This window comes from Cyprinodon tularosa, unplaced genomic scaffold (assembly GCF_016077235.1).
Source record: "Cyprinodon tularosa strain WSP-4 unplaced genomic scaffold, ASM1607723v1 ctg15, whole genome shotgun sequence".
Lineage (NCBI taxonomy): Eukaryota > Metazoa > Chordata > Actinopteri > Cyprinodontiformes > Cyprinodontidae > Cyprinodon > Cyprinodon tularosa.
The window spans coordinates 2125341-2146452 of NW_024038331.1; the positions used below are offsets into that span (position 1 = coordinate 2125341).

General features: G+C 37.2%; 1 protein-coding gene across 3 annotated transcripts in view; it reads left to right on the forward strand.

The window, feature by feature from the left end:
• The window catches only part of ptk2aa (protein tyrosine kinase 2aa), a 95975-nt gene continuing 74863 nt past the window's right edge, over positions 1-21112 (forward strand). The window contains exon 1 of one of the 3 annotated variants that reach the window (XM_038279404.1): positions 1-168. Coding sequence is in view for 1 of the 3 variants with exons in the window: in XM_038279397.1 (XP_038135325.1) it covers positions 16179-16197 (19 nt within the window). In the remaining 2 variants the exon portion in view is untranslated. Of the gene's footprint in view, positions 169-242; positions 262-15964; positions 16198-21112 lie in introns of those variants that run through there. The other 2 variants (XM_038279405.1, XM_038279397.1) reach the window with 2 other exon arrangements.

Below are 21112 nucleotides of genomic sequence, written 5' to 3' on the forward strand. Positions count from 1 at the left end.
AGAGGGGGAAGCAGGAACAGGCTGGTGGGGGGGTGGACAGACAGGAGCTCCGTAAACTCTCAACAACTCTCAGCTCTTCAGCCTCATATAACGGACTCTAACCGACAGTAAACCGCTTCTTCCCGCCGGAGAACCGCAGAGAAACCTTCGGGAGGAGACCTGGAAGAAGTAAGTGATGTTCGGCTCGCGGGACTGTTTCCAACTGCTAAAAGAAATGACGGGATGCGTCCTGGAGCTAGCGCTTCCTCTCTGTTAAAATAGGTGAAATTCACTATTTCACTTCCTTTTTCTTTGGGAAAATAATGGATACGTCAGCTAAATCATACTGTACTATATCTGCTTCCTCCATTATTAATATTTGAAAGAGTTGAAAAGGTGACTGCGCCGAGTAGTTTTCACTTCACAGTAAATAAGAGCAAAGGATTAAGCTCCATTTAGTCGCAGCAGTTTGGTTACCCTGACACATTTCTCCAAAAGAAAATTCAACTTTATACTCAACTTTATAATATAAAGGAACTTTAAAGCTTAATTTCCCTTATTTATCTCTTTATTTTTTGCCGTTTTATGCTGTTTTTCCCCCTAATTAGAATGAAATTATGTTTTGGTGGACATTTTAACTCGGAGTTTATAATAATAAAGATTTACTAATGAGTTATTAGACTTAGACTCAGCTTTATTTATCCCTTGGGATTACTCCTTCAGGGAAATTCAGAGTTAAAGAGTGAAAGCAAGATAAAAATACAACAGACAATATAAAAAGAGTGTATAAAGTACAAAAAATATAAAAGAGAAAAAAAAGTTGGAATGTGTTTCCCTTAAATAAAAAAAAGCTGATCGTATTATATTTTCCTTTTATATTAATGTCACTACTTAAATTTTACTATCAAATGTGCCACACTTTCAGATTCAAACGTTTGGCCTATAGAATATTAAAGCTTTTGTTATGAAACCATCATTTGATCCAGATAAGATTAACCTTCCCTCAAATACTTTTAATTAAATCCATCCAAAGATTTCTTGATGTTTTCTTTCCAGAGGTGTCAAGTAACAAACTACAAATACTTCGTTACTGTACTTAAGTACACTTTTTATGTATCTATACTTTACTCCATTACTTATTTTTCTTCCTACTTCTGACTTCTACATTTTCGCACAAGTATCTGTATTTTCTATTCCTTACATTTTTAAAGCAAACGTTACTCGTTACTCTTGGCTCATGTTTAATGTTTGTAAATATTTATTTCAGGTCATGTGCACCATCCAATGCAGATCATTGGCACCATCCACATCTAGTGAAAACTAGTGTAATTGGATGAGTCATAGAACGCAAACACTCATTGGTTAGCTAAAGGATTCAGAAAAAGATATTGAATTGTCTAAAAGGTCGGACACAGGCGAGAGCGTATCTGGAGACGGAGACCAACAAGACCTCCCTCATCCTTGGCCCTATCTCAAAGAATTTTTCGAAATAGTCGAAAGATCTAGCTTTCAATTCATATAGTGGCATCTGGCTGTTTTTTTTAAGGTTACTTTATACTTTTATACTTTAAGTAGTTTTTGGAGTACATACTTTTTGACTTTTGCTTGAGTTGATACTTCAACTTTTACCAGTGATTTAAACTGCATTATCTATATTTCTACTTAAGTAACAAATGTATGTACTTTTGACACCACTGTTTGCTTCCCCCTTCATTCACAATTTAATAAAATTTGTGTTTACCTTAATCCTTTTTTATTAAAAACAAAACATGTTAGCTTTACCTGTTAGTATGAAGTTAACCTAAAATCTGGATTATTACAGTTTTAGTTACAAATATTGAGTATTTATTGTGGTTCTGATTGTATAAAACCAATGAATCAATTGTTCCTTTAAGATGATTTTCAACATTTCCTAATGAACTGCTTTTTTCCCTACCTGCTAATTCTGTGTTTGATTTCTTTAAATTCGGTTCCTAAACAAATTACATCTAAAGGAATTTTACAAGACAAACAACTCAAATTTCAAGAGACACAAACCTCCATCTAGATGCTTATGACCAAATCAGCCCATTATAGCCAAGTCATATGGATAGATAGATACAGTTTAGTGCTTGTTATTATTATATTATGTAAACTGGGGGTCGGTTTATTGCAGCACTGAGTTGTTCTGCTGTCACTCTGGTGTCTTTTTGACCAGGAGGAATCTTTGAATTTATCAAAAACAACAAATTGATGTCGTTGATAAAATAACACCTTTCAATGCTAACACTGAACATCTGAGGATCGTGTCTTGAATTATAGATGTTTTGGTGTTCAGCGCAATGATTGGTGCCAGAGGAGTTTTAGAGACGGTGTGTTCTGCTCTGCGTATTCTCAGGTGTGAAAAAAGGTTCTCTGTTTGGCTCTGCTTCATGTCCTTCATGCAGGAAAATGCTATTGAGCTGCTGTATCTCAAAGACACTGGGGTTTCTGATTTACCTGGAGCATGACGTTGGTCGCTTTGATTTTCATATCTGGAATGCTGTTTTATGTTATTTTGTGATCCTGAATTTAGAATATACATTTATTTGTTCCATTGCTGATGTACTTTATGATTATATATTAAGTCACATAAACCAAAAAATCAAGTCCTTCATGACGCCGATAAACATTATTTTCTGCAATCTCAAGATAACCTTCAACAGTATTCAGTTTACTGAAGTAGCAGGATTAAAAATGATGATTCAATTATGTAAAATCCACTAGGACTGAAACAGGTAATCGGATTAATCGTGATAAACTGATTATTGGAATCATCGTCAACTAATTTGGTAATCAATTAATTGTTAACCGGAGTATAGAGATTCATAAATGTGTCTTTAGCTGAAAGAACAACCCACTTAGAGGAGTAATTAAATCAAAATTGTAAAAAATATATATATTTTTTGGATTTAAGATAAAAAAAAAATCATTTTTGCCTGTCAATATGCTCTATTCAGAACTCCTTAAGAGGAAAAGTCTTCTTTAAGGAACCTATGACTATCCGATTATTAATCGATTCATCAAAGGAATAATTGACAGATTAATTGATTTGCAAAATAAATAAATGTTTTTTTGCGATTACAGTGGGGTGTGATAATGTGTGCTAACTAGTCTTTACTCTTATTATTATTATAGCTGTGGTTGTTGGGCTTTTCAGGCTGTAAAATTAAAGGAAAAGATAGATTTGTGTGCACAGCTTCACCTTTTCTAATTCAATCCTTCCTTTGGCAGGACCAAAGCAGGCCAACACAGGCGGGCCTTGTTTGAGTGCACGCTTATATCTCTGCGTATGTGTGTATAAATTGAAGAGCAGTGCAGGAGGACTATATTTATAGAAACACTTGACTATACTCAGATCCTGAAGGGGCAGTCCACTAACCATTCAGAGATGTGTAGTGTGTATTTTTTTCATCTGTTGATGTGTTTTAAAGGGATTCTGTATCGTTTGTGGCTTTTGTCTACATAGAGCGCCATAGAAAACGGCGACTGTAACGGAGCCGCTGGTCTTATGTCATTAGCTTGCAGTACTCGGTGATTCACAGTGATTCTAACAAGCGATAGCACTCACTGCAGACACATGCTATCTGCAGAGGCATGCAGACATCTCAGTATGTATGTGTCATGAGGATTTCACAAAGTAATTTGACTTGGGAGAGAACCACAACTCTGCTCTTGTTTCTTTGCTGTTTGAATGTTTTCCAGGCAAACAGAGTGGTTGTTTTTTTTTTCTTCCCCTAAGCAATTGGCAGCCTTGTAACTACCTCAGCTGTTTTTTCAGTCCTCTCCAAATTTAACATTGCTTTTGGCCCCCATCAGATTGTGAAGTTGGGAGGGAAAAAAAAGCATGAATGAACGGTTGAAATGTGCAACTGGTGGTATTTGTTTTGGAAATCTGACTAACGGAGTGTTTGTTTACTCATGTTCATGTACAGTATGAGTTTGAACAACACTCGCATGTGTTCATTTCCAGATACTTGGCATTTTCAACTGAGACGACTGCGGGAAAAATGATAGCTGAAATGGGCCAAGTTATTTTCTCTGGTAAAAAGGAGTATTGATTACAAGAATTTTGTGGAAAAATGCATAAGAAAATTGTCAATATTTGAAAAGGAATCCTGGCCGCTATTGTAGAAATTTGTTTATAAATCAGAAACAAAATAATTTCTTATTACCAGGTTCTCACAAAGGAGATTTGACCAGATTCTGTTCAGGGAAAGAAAGTATTTCTTGAAGATTTCTAAAAGAGGGGTCCAAAAATAATCCAAAGACCCCAGGACCAATCACAGAAAGGCTCCCAAAGACAAGCAGCTACATCACTGGTTCTCTAGAAACAAAGTGATAATGCACCAGGCTGGAAATGGCATCACTGTGTGAAGGTAAAGCACGTTGAAGCTCATTAAAGAACTTTTTGACAGTCTGTTAGTATACTGAAATGATGGAGTTTGATAATATAAGGCAAAAGGATATTTCACAGTAGCCACGTTTGGAGGAAAGTTAATGGATGTCACATAAAACACACAACTGAAGGAAGGATAAATGGGGAAATGATTCTTGTTAAGAGTGTGTAGATAAAACAACTAAGAAAAGTCTTAAAGCTACAGTGTGTAATAATTACAGGGATATACAGTCAGAAATGTAATATATTATACATAACTATGTTATTTATCATCATCTACGAGCTCAGCCTCTTAACCTTAATATTTGAGTTGCCTTAGAATTCGTTATTTATAATTACATAGGAGCGGGTCTCGCAGCCATGGAGGCAGACATCTTTGCGCTACGGCAGCGCAGAGCCAACAAACTAGCGATTGCGAGATCGCCCATTACGCTCGAAAGTAACTACGGCAAGTTGAGAGAGATGAACTGAGACGGTACTGAACAATAGATACTAAATACTACTATAGATACTAATAAATACTATCTGTAAAATTATCTATGCAAACAAACCTCATCACTTGAGAAGGTATGTGATGCGGACATCGTGGAAGACATTTTGTCCCGTAACGCTCGCCGTACTGTTGGGGGGGAGAAGCAGTGGGGGGGAGATGTTCATGTCGCTGCGATCTGCAGTCTGGATGTTAGATGTCGCTGAAAATTACACACTGTAGCTTTAATTGGTTAAAAAAAGAGAAAAGAATAGACACAATGGTCCAATCACATATCCTGTTAGGTTAAATTTGAGTTTTTGTTTGAACTAAAAATGGAAGATAGAGAAAATAATCTTGACAAAGGATGAAGTGGGAATGCTCTTAAGAGGATTTAAGGTGGCTTTTAAACAAGCTGTTTTAGTATAGCCTTACAAGGATTGTTTTGTAGTCTTACTTCAAGCCCAGACGGATGTCTTCTCTGCCCGGCTACAACGTGTCTTCCTCGGCAAGCTTTGCTGATCCTCCGCAGTACTCCTATCATCTCATGCAGTTAGCACATAGAGGCTAGCTCCAGCCAACCGCAGCCTCTCCTAGCTCTGCCTCTATGGCTAGGTTTTCCGATGTACCATTCTCCTACTCCCGGGCAGCCGTATTCTCTAACCTGCCCTAAAGTGTTCTGTCTTCCCAGTGGACTAATCTGATCTGCCGCTGTTCCTCTGCAGTCAGCTTCTATAGCTAGCCCCAGCCAGCTTTAGCCTCTCCCCTATGGTTCTGTTTCCCAGCGGGCCTCTTCGCTCGGCCTTCTCTCCCGCTCTAGTAAAATACCCTGCCAATCGATTTGTAAATTCATGTCTGCCATGATGAGGTAAAACCATCGCCCAGCAGACTCCAGGATTTCGGAGCCTTTTGCCCGCCAGGCGACTTCTCCTGGTTTCACTGGCCAGGCGAATTTGAAGGCGAGCAGATTTAGAGGAAACTGGCAAAATCTTCGCCTAGTTTGCGTTGGTTGTGAACGCACCTTAAGACACTAACTGTCTCATGTTAGATGAAGATAATGACCATTTAAAGTGGGTTAGACGCCTCACAGAAGGGAGGAAATAGCTCCAGCTAATCTGCTGATCAATGCAGATGAACTAGAAGCAACTTTTCTCTGCAAAACTTAAAATAACAAAAAAGTGTTAAAGGCCCTGAAAAAAAACAAAAAACAACCAAAACAAATAAAAATTGCAATTGAAATTCTGATAAAGAAAATCACAATTTTGATTTTTTTCAGCCCCACATTTAAAGGCCTTTTTGCTTACCTTTTTTTTTTTCTATCCATTTATTTTTCAGTAAATAAATGGATAGCAAGTGGTGGACTTTTCTTTCAATGAATGCCATAATTATAGAGTTTGTGTTCTACAGTTAGAAGTTATTGAATTACTTATTTAGTGGAATATTATTTCAGTAATTGTGATTAATAATATTCATTGTTTGCACCCTAAACATGTTCTCTGTGTTGCTTGGCTTTATGGTTTTCATTGTTTCTCTACATGTACCAAAATATGGGGTGAATTTCATGTCCATAGCATGTTATTGATACATACTGTATAAACTGAATGAAATGCTCACATGCCCCAAAAGTTATTTCCCCTGCCCCACATACAAATGCATCCTATTTATGCATCAAAGCAACATATTCATGATCTGTCTCTCCTAAACGTATCCCCCCTGAATCCCACCCTCATGGAGGTGGTTTGAACCCTGAAGGAAAGGGAGAGTTAATGTGTTTGGGTGTTTAGAGATAAGAGGCAAATTTAACTCCCATTCCCTTTGCTTCTGGGATGCATTCAGGAAGCAGGACCCCCACCTCCCCCACCCCTTCAACACACACCACATTTTTGGAACACTTATTGTACATCCTAAAACATGCCATGTCCCTCAGGAGCCTAAAAGGAAAACGCCTTCTTCCTCTTAAAAGCAGCTACGCTGCTCATGCTTTTCCTAGTCTTTATTGCTATGTTATAAGTGCGTTTATTTATTGTTGTCGCTTTGCAGTTGGGCTGTTGTTTACTCAGTTTAACTTAGATAAGCGTCATCCTTGTCTTGTCAGTCAGTCTTTTACGTCTTTAAGGTTGGATTAGTTCCCTTACTGTAAACATGTGTGGCTCCATTTATCTGTTGAGGTCCAGTTATGCAGTTAGATAATATGGTTGGAAAAAGCTTTCTTTACCAGTTATGTAAAACCCTGTCTTGTTTCCATATTAAAGTATTGCGTTTGACTGTAAATGTCTGGCTACTTTTTGATGTCCAGTTCACACTGGCCAGTCTCCGGCAATCATTTTAAGCTAGGTTTGTATTTAACTACAACGCTACAATCCTTTTAAATTCATGTTTGGTTATTAAAAGATTTAATTTAAATAAGTCTAAATCTTCAGGATTATATTAACCTTATTAATTAACAGTCATATATAACTGTGGAGCACTGCTTATCAAAAGTATTTGTAGCTGTAGATACAGAGTGTGTGACTCATCAGCGTTTTCATTCTTGCACTTTCATAAATGAATGCGGTTTGCTAGCTGTAGGACCTAAGGTTTGTTACAATGCCAGGAAATGACATCACCGATGATGACTTATCCATCCTTGGGGCACACACACAAGTCGTTTTCACTTGAAGCATGCTGCCTTTGGTCCAGCGTGTCAGAAGAGGGTGTCACTAGTGTAACAACTGCGTTATACACAGCATGGGAACAACAAGCAAAGCAGTGCACCTTCTCCAGCTAAAAAAAGACTGAACTAACGATTGTTGCAGGATTTTCACTGAGCAGTGATTAAACTCTAGTGCAGCTTAGATGTTTTAAATGAATTGCCTCTCATCCTATGAGTGTGTATGTGGTGAAGCTTAGATGTCATGTTTGAGGGAACAGTCTGTGTAATTGCGCTGGAGTGAGTCAGAATGCTCAGAGAAAGAAGTAATTGGTCTGTTTTTATATGGACCTATGTGATCATGACATTATCTCCTAAACATGAACCAATATCTTTGTTCTGCTTTATTCTGCACCATGTTTACATTTCACAGTGGCTTTTACACATGAAAGCTGCTGGTTTTTAGGTTTATTTTATCTCCTGTTGTGTCTTCTGGTCATGAGTCTTCTGGTCACAATATCCTAGGATATGCCTCACACAGTGATAAATGTTTTTAGAAACAAGGGGAAATTGTCACAATGTCTTACAAAAGGCAAAGGGTTAAATTTATGGAGATCTTTTCATGTGTTTTTAAACCAAATCTAATCCTGTGTACTTTTTTTTTGAAAAGGTTTAAATCCCCCCTTACCAGAAAGATTTACTTTTAAACTTACATTAAATTTTGAATACTCCTCTACTGCGTACATTTATTATAGCTATTTTTAAATATTATGAAAATGTTTATTTACAAGTTAAGTAATCCTTTGTGAAATGGTTTTATGAGATACTATTATGATTAATAACAATGGCAATCGTGTGGGTACGGAATAGAATAGAATAGAAAATCCCTTTACTGTCCCACAATGGGAAAATTCTGGTGTTTACAGCAGCAGAAAGAATACAGAAAAAACTGGTGACCCAAATGTGGACCTTAGAAAAATATATAAGAATAACATAATAGCAAACAGTTAAAATATAAACAATAAAATACTGTACCTTTTGTGTAAAGTTAAAGCAGCACATTCATTTATTGAAAGTTAAACTTTCTTGAATCTCCCTTATTTACATTTAGCAATAACTACTTTAATTATTGGTTTAATTAGAAGGAATCTAGCTGTGATATTTGACTGGTCGACTCTTTTTTGATACTTCATTGACCCACTAAAACTTGAAACCAGAATAATCAATTCTTAAAAAAAAAAAAAACAGATTGGACTAACTTGCAAAAAAAAAACGTTTAAAAAGTATTTTTAGATGTTTACTGACTGCTAAATTAGCCGGAACTTCTAACATTTCAGCATTCTTGGTATTATTTCAATGTTTAAAATTTTTTTTTCATAAAGTTGATCACAAAAGTGTTTTTTGCCAAAACTACTGTTTTACTTTAATCGTTTATACAGATCTTCCAGAGGTGGCTCAATATGATGTAAGATAACTGCCAATAAATAGGTGTCTAAATGTTTAACGTCATTATCTATAACATCTATAAAGTTAAGATTTGAACTTATTCCTTGTTGTGAACTCTCCAATACTTGTGACATCAGACGTTTTATTCCATGAAACCCGAACTTTAGAAGTTATGAATATAAATTTCAAAGTTAAAAATTTGCTAAAACACAACAGCGCAACAACGAAATCACAAATTTACGACTTCAAATTTACAACTCCTGATGAGGCTGTTAAACTCCTTATCAGTAGTTGGCAGTAACGTACCAGAAATCTTTCACCAACTAGCTTTAAATGAGATACAAACATAACAGATGTTCAAACAGTGTACTGCACAGGAATAAAAAAAAAACAAAACTATTTAATTAAAGATATAACGTATGACTGATGGGGCGTTTCTCAATTCACGAGAACGCGAGTACGTACTCGCGTTCTCGTCAAGTCCGTTCTTGGCGAGAACGCAGGAAGATCGGACTTGACGAGAACGCGAGCACGCAAGCACGTATGTGTATTGGAGCAGAAGCGTACTCGTGACGTCATCACAGGCAACGTTGTTTAGCATTTCTTTAACAGTCAAAACTATTTATTCCCTACACAAAACATTTTGAAAACAATATTTTTAATTTCTAAAGCTTAAAAAACATTAAAAAAAAATCACCGAACCGCAAAAAACCACCATCAGAACGAACGGTAGTTCACACATAACTAGACCGAGAGAAGTGCACTACAGACGGGGTAACATTAGCCCTAGCTGCGGTTACCCTCGGAGGTCTGCTGGTCACTCTGGTCCGCTCAACGTCGGACTTTTTTTTTAATTTCGCACTAACTCTGTAAACAGACCACACAGGGAGGCTTCAATGTATAATGTTATCGCCTCAAACGTACTTTTGAAGAACAACAGCAGCAGAAAGGGGAATGTTTAACTTAACACTGTGAGCGCTGTCTCGAATCAAGCTGTGGCCGCGGGGCATTCTGGGGAAGCGGTCAGTCTGAAGAACGCACAAGTCTGCACTGATGCATGCTCGATAAAGAGGGCGGGGTGAGAACAACATCCGGGGATTTGATGCGTTCTCGATCTGGCGTTCTAGAGACTTGGAACGGTACTCGGGCTGAGGCTGATGACGTGTCACGAGTACACGAGCACACGAGAACGCTCAAGAACGCATATTGAGAAATGCCCATGATTTTGTTTTCTTTTTCTTCTTATTCTTCTCATTTAATGCTGGCTGGCAAAGAATCTTCAGGTGAACTACTGCCACCAAGTGGTAAGACCTATAACAGCTTCACCAGAGAGCGTAGACTCCTACAGTATGCATACATTTATGATTCACAGTTGTAAATTTTTAATTGTTACTTGTAAATTTTTTATTTGTACTTTTAGTTTTGTAGTTTTGGAACATCTAAACCTTTATTTCTCACAGATTAAACATCTGATCCAACTAGTTTTATAGTTGTATACAAACAATAAACTAAAACGTATTCACGTTTATTGACTTACATTTAAAAATTCAGACTACTATTCATACTTTTTTATTGCTATTTATCTTATCCCATAAATTAGTGTGGTGTTAATTACAACATTATGTGCAGTAACAGCATTAACTGTGAATAATAATAGTTTAAATAAAACAAGTTGATATTTCTAACAGTAATATTACATTTGGACAGTTAGAAAACCTCCCTCTGCTGTTGACACCTATGATAGTTTTAATACTCTACTTAGATGGTGGTGCTTGATATGCATGGTATATGAAAAGTCTTTATGGTATTGGAAGGATAAAGGAAATACAGGAATGGGAAAAAATGATTTATAAATTTTTCATTTGGTATCATTTGGTTGTTAATAATCTACTTAATAATTACAGAAAAAAGGTCAGGCTCAGTTAGAGGGACTAAGAGGTAAGATTGGGCTAATTTACATATTCAAAGGTTCTTGTATGCAAACAAGGAATAGGAAACTAAAACCTTTTCAGGCACCAAGGTATGATCTTTATCAAAAACTTTCTGGTTTAGTCTTAAGTCTGTGAAGTGCACTTTAAGCCTACTTTAAATGATTTAGAATTAAAGTTTTCCTACATGTCTGTCTTTGCACAGAATCCTTAGAGATACCACAGGAATTAGATAAAGCATTTAAATCACTGTAAATTAAGTATCCATTTCCCAAGTTCCATCTTGGTTTATTTAGAAGTCTGGACATGTAACAGTTTCTAGGAGTCTAACTGTGCTAATTGTGGAGCAGAACCACAATCGATATGGAAAGGATTTTACCACCAGTCTTGACACAAACTGGAATAAACTACATTGGTCCACTAATAAAATGACACTAAAAAGGATAAAGGATAAAAGGATCCTACTAAAAGGATATATTTGGAAGATAAAATTTATTTTTGTAGTCCTGTTTGAAGGTCACAAAACTCTTGAGGTCACATGTGTTCATTAAAAATGAAATTTTAGTCAAGAAATGTAATACTTTTTTAATGTTATGGTCCTTTCAAACAAGCAGGATTCTCACCAGTTCTCTTTCTTATGAGCTGTAGTGGTATAAAGCAAAATTTTTTTTCACTTTTGTCTGCCGCACCCATATCTTCTTTTTTTTCCCCCACTGTACCAGATAAGCTGCTCTTATTTCTTGGGTCCTTTTCTTCAGAATGGGAGGATACGATAGTATCTCTCTTTAATACCCAAACAATTAATTGGACTCAGGGAGGAGTCAGTCTGAGGAGGAAAGCCCAGCGACGATGCTTCATTATAATTAGGGGTGTGGGAAATAATCGTTTTGGCGATATATCGTGATATTCGGCTGCCCAATATAATATCGATCTTTCACTTCTTAGTATCGATTTTCAAAAAAAAAATGGTTACATTAAAACATTGATGGGAAAATGGACTACCTCTGCACCACCACTCTGGCAGAAGGCGCTGTGGAGCCCTTTAACGGTGCATGCAGCACCAAATCTGTATTTGAGGCAGTCACAGTGGAAGAAAACCCCAAACAACATGGATAATAACACCTAATCAATATTTTCCAATAAAAATATCCAGCACTTGCTGTTTTATCTCATCATTTGATTTTGATAGCTGGGGAAAATATGGCAATATATGGTGATACTGCAATATCGTGATAATATCGTATCGTGACCCAAGTATCACAACATGTATCGAATCGCAGCACTCATGCCAATACTCACCTCTAATTATAATGTGTTGGAAAAAAAGGCACTTTGACCATTGGGCAGTTCGGAATGACAGACCAGCTTTTCTGGAACCCTTTCAACATGGACCCTCCACCTGTGCCTTCAAAGGTTGCACACTCTATTGTCTAGGGGGCAGAAGGACATGTGGTCACCTGCAAGCGAGCACACAAATGGCAAGTATAAGTCCATGACAGAGTTGAAGGGCACTGACTCAAGGTTTTGAGACAGGTTTCCTGCGCATATGTGCACAAAATGTGTTTGAAAACATTGTTTCTGCAGCCATTACATTCATTAAAGTGTAACGTATCTGGCTGATTTTAGATTGATTTTGAAAAAACAAGTCAGTTCTTCTGTTAATCCCCTCCCGAATATGAAAAGAGCGTTAATGTAAAGAAAAAAGAAAAGGAATGGACTGTTGCTTAATTTTAGAAAGTGGCATGTTTACATGAAACTAAATACCACATTTTATTTCAAAAACAAGGTCCAGGACTTCTGGAGGAAGAGATTTTGGTACATGCTTTTTAAAGCCTAGAGAGAAGATTCTGTTGTCCATGATAATCAATGGTGCCACCATCAGCTGAAGCCATCTATGAACACATTTCTGAGGTCATCATGATTCCCTCTCCTGTGGAGCTTATGGATCTGCTGATTTCATTTTTTTTAGAGGAATTGGCACTTTTCCAAACTTGCCATTGCCAGTTTTAATGACCATGATGTCACAGTGCTTGATTGACCCACAGCTAGTCCTGACCTAAGCCTAGGAAGACCCAGTTTTAAAGCAACCTAAGCCTCCTTGAAGGAGCAATGAGCAATAATGCATACTTTTAAATAAAAAGAAGTAAACATTTAAGTAAATATAATTAACTTAAGTAAAGCAGAGTAAATTTAAAAACTAAATAAATCTTTTTAGATTTAATATGGATGTCTTCACACACCATTTCTCTGATGTTCTCCTCTCTCTTATTTACAAGCCATGCATATATGTCCATGTGAATAGCTTTAACATGACCTAAATGTGGGCTAGGAGCAAAATGGTGGAGAGCGTCCAGTGGATTCAGTCCTCACCTGAAGATAGTTATTTGTCAATAGGAATTGCTAATATTATTATGAAGTCATGTTAGCCCAAAAGGTGATGCTGATCACTCCAATGCAACAAGATATCGATGCAGTTATTTAATAGTGTATTATATATGGTCATACCTCATGCATTGATTTCTGTCAAGTTTGTAATGTGATCACTTTTTGAAGTAATAAGCCTTAAGATTGGCATCTGTTATTGTATTATAATATTCAATGCAAGGGAATTATTTTTGTATAATATATAAGATGTACTTATTTTTTTTAATCAAATTTGTGAAATAAAGATCTTTCCATCAAAATTTCAAAATAGTTTAGAGCCAAAAAAATTAAAGTGATGCTGTCAATTCGGTTCAGACATATAAAAAAAAAAAATCACTTTAAAAGGCAAGAAAAGCTCATGGGAATCCACCTAAACTTAACTGGCTGATATTAATGATATGCTATAAAAGGTTTGTCTTGTTTAATGCAAATCATGGAAATTTTTCTATGAGTCATTAAGAGAATTAAAACATCACACCTGTCTGCTCAGCTAGCTTTGTGACCTAAAGTCGTCTTTAGCTCTATCCGTCGAGCCATGCAGTCGGTCAGAACTATGATAACCTGCTGGGAAAGAGACAAAGCTCACCTGGATAAATGCCATGTAGATGACATCACTCTCACTCAGCCTGGAGTCCCAGCATAAACCCAGCTGAGGTCAGACGTAGGGATAATCCAGCAGTGTCTGCCTTTGAGTCAGTGTTTAGAAAGTCTGTCTTTGCATTAGTCACCAGCAGGCTCGCCCTGCTAACAAAGATTCATTGATGAATTGTACTATGGCTGTTTGTTTTCAGCACTCCTCTTTTCACTCTTTGTCATACAGAATATTATAAAGGATATAGGATCAGTTGCTCCTTCCTTATGATTTGTACATACGCTCATTAGCCAGCTTAGATCCATTCAAATTTAGTTTTTGCTTCGCTCTATTTTTTGCTGTGGTTTGTATAAATAGGCTGTATTTATAGTAATAAATCTGTTTGTTCTCCCATAGTAAAAATGATTTTTTTATGTTTGAAGATGTATATTTTAAAATGCTTTGGATGGTTATATGAAGTGGAGAACAACTCACCAGTTTAAAAAGCTACTCCACTAGAGGGTGGTGTTAGTGCAGCAATTGTGAAGAAGGCACTCTCAGCAGCAGCGTAAAGCTTAGATATACCTTCTACGTGTGTGAGTGTGTGACATCTTGGCCTGGTAATCCAGTGGCCCATTAATCTGCTTTACTTCTGAGTGTCTCTCATCCTGTCTGATTGTTGCTTTCTTTCTTTATGTGGAGATAATGGACAAACATTGAAGCTATGATCAAAAATAATTGTTAACGGATATTTTGTTGTGTTCATTATTACAATGTTGGCAGTGATATGAGGTCTATTAGGTCTTTTTAGTTTAAAGGGCATAGGATTATGTTCTTGTAATACTCAAACACTCCTTAATTTGGGATATTTTACCCAAGTCTGCCTGACTTGTGGGTTGCCAGGGGGAGAGCTGGATAAAGATGGAAGCAAGTTAAACAGACAGTTTTAAGAGACAGGTTAAAGGGCTAGCTGGAGGGGGTTGCAGCTACCTTAGCATAGCTTGAAGGATGGACAGCTAGCAGAGGAATGCAGGGAGTTACACCACAGATTTGTTTTCAGAGAGCTGGAACCTTATTCAGTTCAGCCACTTGTGTCAGGGAGCTGAAGAAGCAACACGCAAAGCGGATTACTCGCTATGGGGGTGTATGTCATTTAAAAAAAGTTTTGAATTCAAATAATGCAAAAAAAATATATATAATAAAAAAAATCTCACATGAAAATATATTATATATCAAAATAATACCACTTAAACCCAGTTTATAACAGCTTAAATGCAAGGGTGGTGTTAGAATTTTATTAAAGAATAAAATGGTGGTGAGATCATATCCTTGGAGAACATCTTGATACATTGGTTTCTGATTTTTGCACTGAGGAAAAGGTGTCCTCTATTCTAACTGTCTCAGGTTTGACTATTACTTCTCTAAGCCATTCAGCATCAGCTCAATGTTCTTAGTGTTCTTATGGTGGAGAAATTAAATGAGTGTTAATCATGCTGTGAGAATACCGACCAATATCTAGTGGTAGAATTGCGCTCATGTGGTTAGTTTTAAACCAGCTGAGTGGTTCCCATCGTTTCCTGCATGGAATTTGATTACAGTATAATTGGATTAAATGTGTAAAGTCAGTAGAACAATCGACTGGTATTCCCCTTGTCTCTCTTCTCTTTGTTGCAGAAAAGATGGATGACTTCTGTTGCAAAGCGCAGAGTAGAGAACATAACATTATGACTAATTGAGTGGCTCCACAGGGGTGCATTTGTGTGCAAAGATAGAATAGTGGAAGGCAGCTTCTTGAGATTGTCCTTTTCAGTAGTGGTAGAACTTTAAATAAAAGAATATATCGGATTTTATTAAATAAGTGATTATTTTTTTAACTTGTAGTTGTTGTGTTAAATGTTTCTAAGTGTTTACTTCTTCACCAGCTCACATCTGTCCTCTTTGCATCTTCTCCCCCCTCTCCACCTCCATCACTCTCCTGAGGGATCAAAGCCACTCCCCTTCTTCCATCTCCCCCTTTTCCTTTTCTCTCTTTCGTCTCCCTCCCCCTTCCAAGCTCTCAGCCCGCCTGCTGCCCCTATTTTCCTTCCTGCCCATGCTTCTCTGTGTCGGTGTGTGTGCTGTAGTGATAGTTGTACAGAGAAGAGGCGGAAAGCGCTGAGCTGTGAGCTTAAGTCGACATTGCCTGTCATTATTGAATGAACTGAACCCTGGGCACCAGAGCACTGAAGGCTGGGATTTTGGCTTTTTCCAATTTAACGTTCCTTCAAAGGAGGATTAGTGTTCTCTTCTTGACTTCTGCTCACATTTGACTGTAAATGGAGGGACTTTACCATGGTGAGAATTTCACAAACATTTAAAGCTTTATGTGTCTGGTTGCATGTAGGAAATATATTTTTAGGTTGAAATCATGTCTATATTTATATTTCTGATGCAATTTTCAGTGGTTTGGTTTTATAAATTCTGACTATATGGTGGTGATTTTAGTTACAAATCTTATAGGGATTTATTAGAAAGAAAACAATAAACAGAAGGTTTAAACTTTTTCTCTAAAACAGCTGTATGTGATGACCTAAAAAAAAAAATCTATAATCTGAAAAAAAAAACAACGTATTTTATAAAAATTTGTGAAAACGGACCTTTTGTATTGAATTTACAAAAACGAAAAAAAAAAAAAATTACATGTAATTGTGTTAAATATCATCATTGGTCATAATCGTTACATTAAAATTATTACCTACCAAATTTGATTAATTGATCATTAATTTCCCATTAAGTTTAATCATAAAACATCTCATATGACATCTGCCGACATTGCTTTCAAAATCAAGCTTTTATTTTCATCCTCCCCCTAGAACGTGAATAATTTTAAATTGTATTTAATTGGATGCAATTCAAGCTGTGAAACATGCTCCAAGCATTATATATTGTGTATTAAAAGCAACATACCCCAACGCAAGCTTCTGCAGAGCAGCTTTAATTTTTAAGACGTGTATTTATGTCATACTCATCTTTTTTTAACTCTAGTCTTGCTCCTGCTGATTCTGTGCACTTACAAAGCCGTTTCTTTACAAAGTTTTCTGCAAACAGTAGCAAGATTACAGCCTATTTTAGCGCCTTCCTGTTGATGATGTAATATACAAAGTTTTTAAGGTTTAATGTGCCATCTTTCAACTTGGTTTTCACTCATTTCGTATTTGAGCACCAACAGAGATAAAGCTGCAGTAACCAATTCACTTTCTTTTTACTATAAACATTATTGTAGAAAGTGAAAAGTGTGATTAATTAAAGCAGGAAAGTTTATCATTTGAGTGTGTTCACGACCTTTAAAACTCTTTGGCAGGTTGTGCCTAAAAAAATCCAGCAGCTGATACCACAGCATAGAGTAAAACTGTATAATCTACTAAACCTCCTCTCTTCTCACACCCTTCAGATTGCATATTTTATAACTGAGATTAAGAAATGAATATGTTCAGAACCAGGGTATCTATTGTATACAATCTGAAACAATTTAAGTTAATCCTCTAACCCTAACCCATTTCATCCTACCTAAACTTGTTTTATTTTAATAAACAGCTCTAAATCTGTGGTTTAATACATAACTCCACTTTAACTGATCCTGTCGACAGATTTGAACCAAAACATAATTATCCCTGGTATCTTAAAAAAAAGATGATTTAAAAGCTTAATCTATCACATCAGCGCATTCGTCCTTAATCTGTTGTGTTGAATTAAACATGATGTATCTGCTCCGAGCGAGATACGCGAACACGCAAGGAGCCTCGGCGAGCTGGTGGGGTTTATCGCCGCACCTGAACGATGCGCACTAGAGTGAAAGTCTGTCTGCTTGGGGCAGATAAAAGTGTGGGCACTCATGCGTTTCCATGACCTTATTATTTGCGAAGGCCTGTTGGATTTATCTGCAGGGTTTGCATCATCTGCATATTTGTCTGTTAATGCATATGATTTAGCGAGGGACAGATGCTGGATAATTGTTTGATATTTATCAGAGTTGGGATGTGAGTAAATGCACCCCTGCTTCTGCGTATCTTGTTGCAAACATAAATAAATAAAAACATAAATATTTCATTGCTCACTCTGAACAGAGCAAATATTAAGTCTGTTTATTTAAAAAGAATTGATCTGCAGTAATGTCTTTTTCCAGGCTTATCTCATGTTCTGATCTCTTTCAAAAAGTAACAACTCACATCTAAATTCAGATGTGAGACCAGGAGTTTAGGCTGTTGCTGTGCAGCATCATAATTGTTCTACATAATTATAGTTACCAAAAACCCTATGGGTAACATGCAATTATTCTCCAATTGAAGAGACAGTGTTTGTGTACATCTAGGTCCTTATATCTGTCTGAGTGTGACTGCAGTTTTCCCTCAATCTGCTTTCAACTGAGAAGGTGAATCAACTTGCTTTTCTTTATCTATGACAGAAGACGATAAATGAGAAATAAGTCATTCAGTCATTTGAAGGACAAGCACCTTGGAGTCAGTTTGACAGCACTTGATGAAAAGAAGAAGTACAGATTATGTTGACCAAGGCACCCAAAACTTTTTTGACGGGATTGTGATGATTTGGCGCTTGATTTGATCAGACCAAAACTAAACAAATCTGACCTTTTGCCCAATTAAAATTCCCCAAAAACTGCTTATCATAGTAGGAAACAGAAAAGTATAAAGTGTTATTTCTGTAATAATGTTAAATATCTCCACCTTTTTTAACTGTGAAGTAAGTGTTGAGGTCGGGACTAAAATTGATTTTCAGTTGGCCGTCTTGGGCAAATCTCTGGGTGGGCATGCACAAATAATGATACTTCTTCTTCCTCTCAGAGGAAAACACAGAAGAAAAAGTTTGCTTAGCCATGACTTTGTCCAAATACGTCGTCGCCTTTTCTTTTTAGGGCTTTCAGCACAAAACTGCACAAATTGCCAAGGCAGTGCAGTTCACTCTAGTTCGCTTCATATTCCTCTTCTACTTGTTTGGCATCTCACTGCGGAGCTGAGTCTGACGTGGTTTTTAGATGTACAGTGTGAGCAGGTAGATCGCATCAGAGCGTTGTGATGCACAGTGTGAGAACATACATCGTGAGCTGTGAACTCACCGCAGGGTTTCGTTGTACAGTGTGAGCTGTAGCTGCGTGCAACCATTGAAAAAAATCACACAGTGTATGCCCAGCTTTATGATACATTTTCACCACTATAACATGAAATTAGAATCACTTTCCAACCATCAACAGCAAGTGGAGGGAGCCTAATAAACTAGCCCCACCCGCCAGCGCTCAAAATCATTTTTGCCTGCGAGTTTGGTCTAGCCTCCATCAATGCCCCAGGCCCTAGAACTGGCGGACAGAGATGTATTTTGAAAGTTTTCTATGCAAAGATGGCAACAACTATTGAACAGTAGCATGCACTGCAGCAGCAGCTTTCAATGGAGCACTCCATTGAAAGTTAAAAGTTCTCTTTTTCTGTTGTTCAATAAAAGTACGTTTTAAGATCATTTGAGGCGAGAATATTTTACTTTAAAGCGTCACTATATGGTCCATTTACCGATTTCAGGCATAATTAAAAAAATTTTTGAAGTTGAGAGGACCGCGGCAACCAGTGGAGCTCCGAGGCTAACGGCTGCCCGTCTGCAGCGGGTCTCTCTCGGCACATTCGTTTGTGAAGGACCGCTGGCTCTGATGGCGATTTTTGACTCAGCTTTGGAATCAGTTTTGGAAGGATTAGACTTGGGGTTTTCATTGAAACGTGAGCAGGAAGAGGCTCTATGCTCATTGAGAAGGACGTATTTTAGTATAGAAAGCAGTCAGTTGCACTCATTAGTCAGAGCGTTGGCCAATAGGCACAGACATGGTTTGAAAAACAACAGGTTGTTTTCATCAACAATCTTCCAATGTGTCATTTTTTGGGGCCAGACTAAACTACACATTTAATCTCAGATTTAATCTGTTTTATCAGGCTGAATGGATATAACAACTGAGACAGAATGAGCTGCTTTACAGGACAAAACTCTTCCCTCCTGAACCACTATGAGCCAAGCAATGTCAGCAAATCTGAAAAAAATTGTTGCTACAGAATGTCAACATATAGAACACACTCTTTACAGTAATGGATCACCATAGTCCTCATCATCCAGGTCAATGGATTTCCCATTTTTTAACTGACATGAGGGGGAAAAGGCTTGTAGTTCAAACCAGATGTTGACTCCATCTGCACTCAATCACAGGTGTTAACATTGAACCGGTTTGAGTTCAGACTTCCTTTTACATTCTGTTTTAGCAGTTACAATCCCTGTTTGTTCTAGATAGCATGCTAAGCACTTTATCTGGTTCTGCCAGACTAGCTTTTTTAGTTGTTGTTTTTTTTATTCTTTTGGGATCTTTTACATATATCTTAACAACTGAATAGTGAAAATAAAACATAAATTCTCTATTTAAGTGAAATTGATGTGCAGTGAACAACGCTGAGGATATAAATGCTGGGGGAATATTTTCCTTTGCATAGCACCTGCTTTTTCTTGTATTCCGACACTCAGCCTAGCAATACACTCAGAATCAGGTAATTGAAATAATAAAACTGCCTTTTCGGCATTATTAGCTGCAACATCAGGCACTGGATGTGTGTAAATGTGTCTAAATCATGTTTTTTTTTTTTAAAGAAAGTCCACGTGAAAGTGTAACTAAAAAAAAAGGACATTAATTGGTGATCATTGTTTAATATTTATATATTCCTTGGGAGTATGGGATAATTTATTTATTTCAGATACATTATGGATTAGCCAGCTCATTTAAAACATATTAACTTTCATGATCCTTTCCCTTAAAAGAATCGTAATCGAGAATCTATTGGAAATCTTCCGGTTGAGTGGACGCTGGCGTGATTTCTGGCGCCGCTACTCTCCGACAGTTGTGCTCTACAATTTTTGCGAATAATTTCATGGACTAAATGAACAATCCTCCACAACCCAACGCTTGGAGCTACTCTGAAACTTTGTTACGGATACTCTTCATGCTTCGTCAAGTTTCGGCAAAAGTGTAATCTTACCTGCCTCTCTATCCAGCCCTTCGACCCTCCGGACCAGCTGCTGCTACAAATGATGTGGCCTCCACAGATTTTCACCTGGACCGTAATAATCCTGATCTTCATGTTGCCTCTTCTCCGTCCTGGATTTGGTCTAATCCAGTACACCGCAACAGAGCTCCTCCGCATCCGCTCACTTCTGACTGAACCTCCGCCAGCAT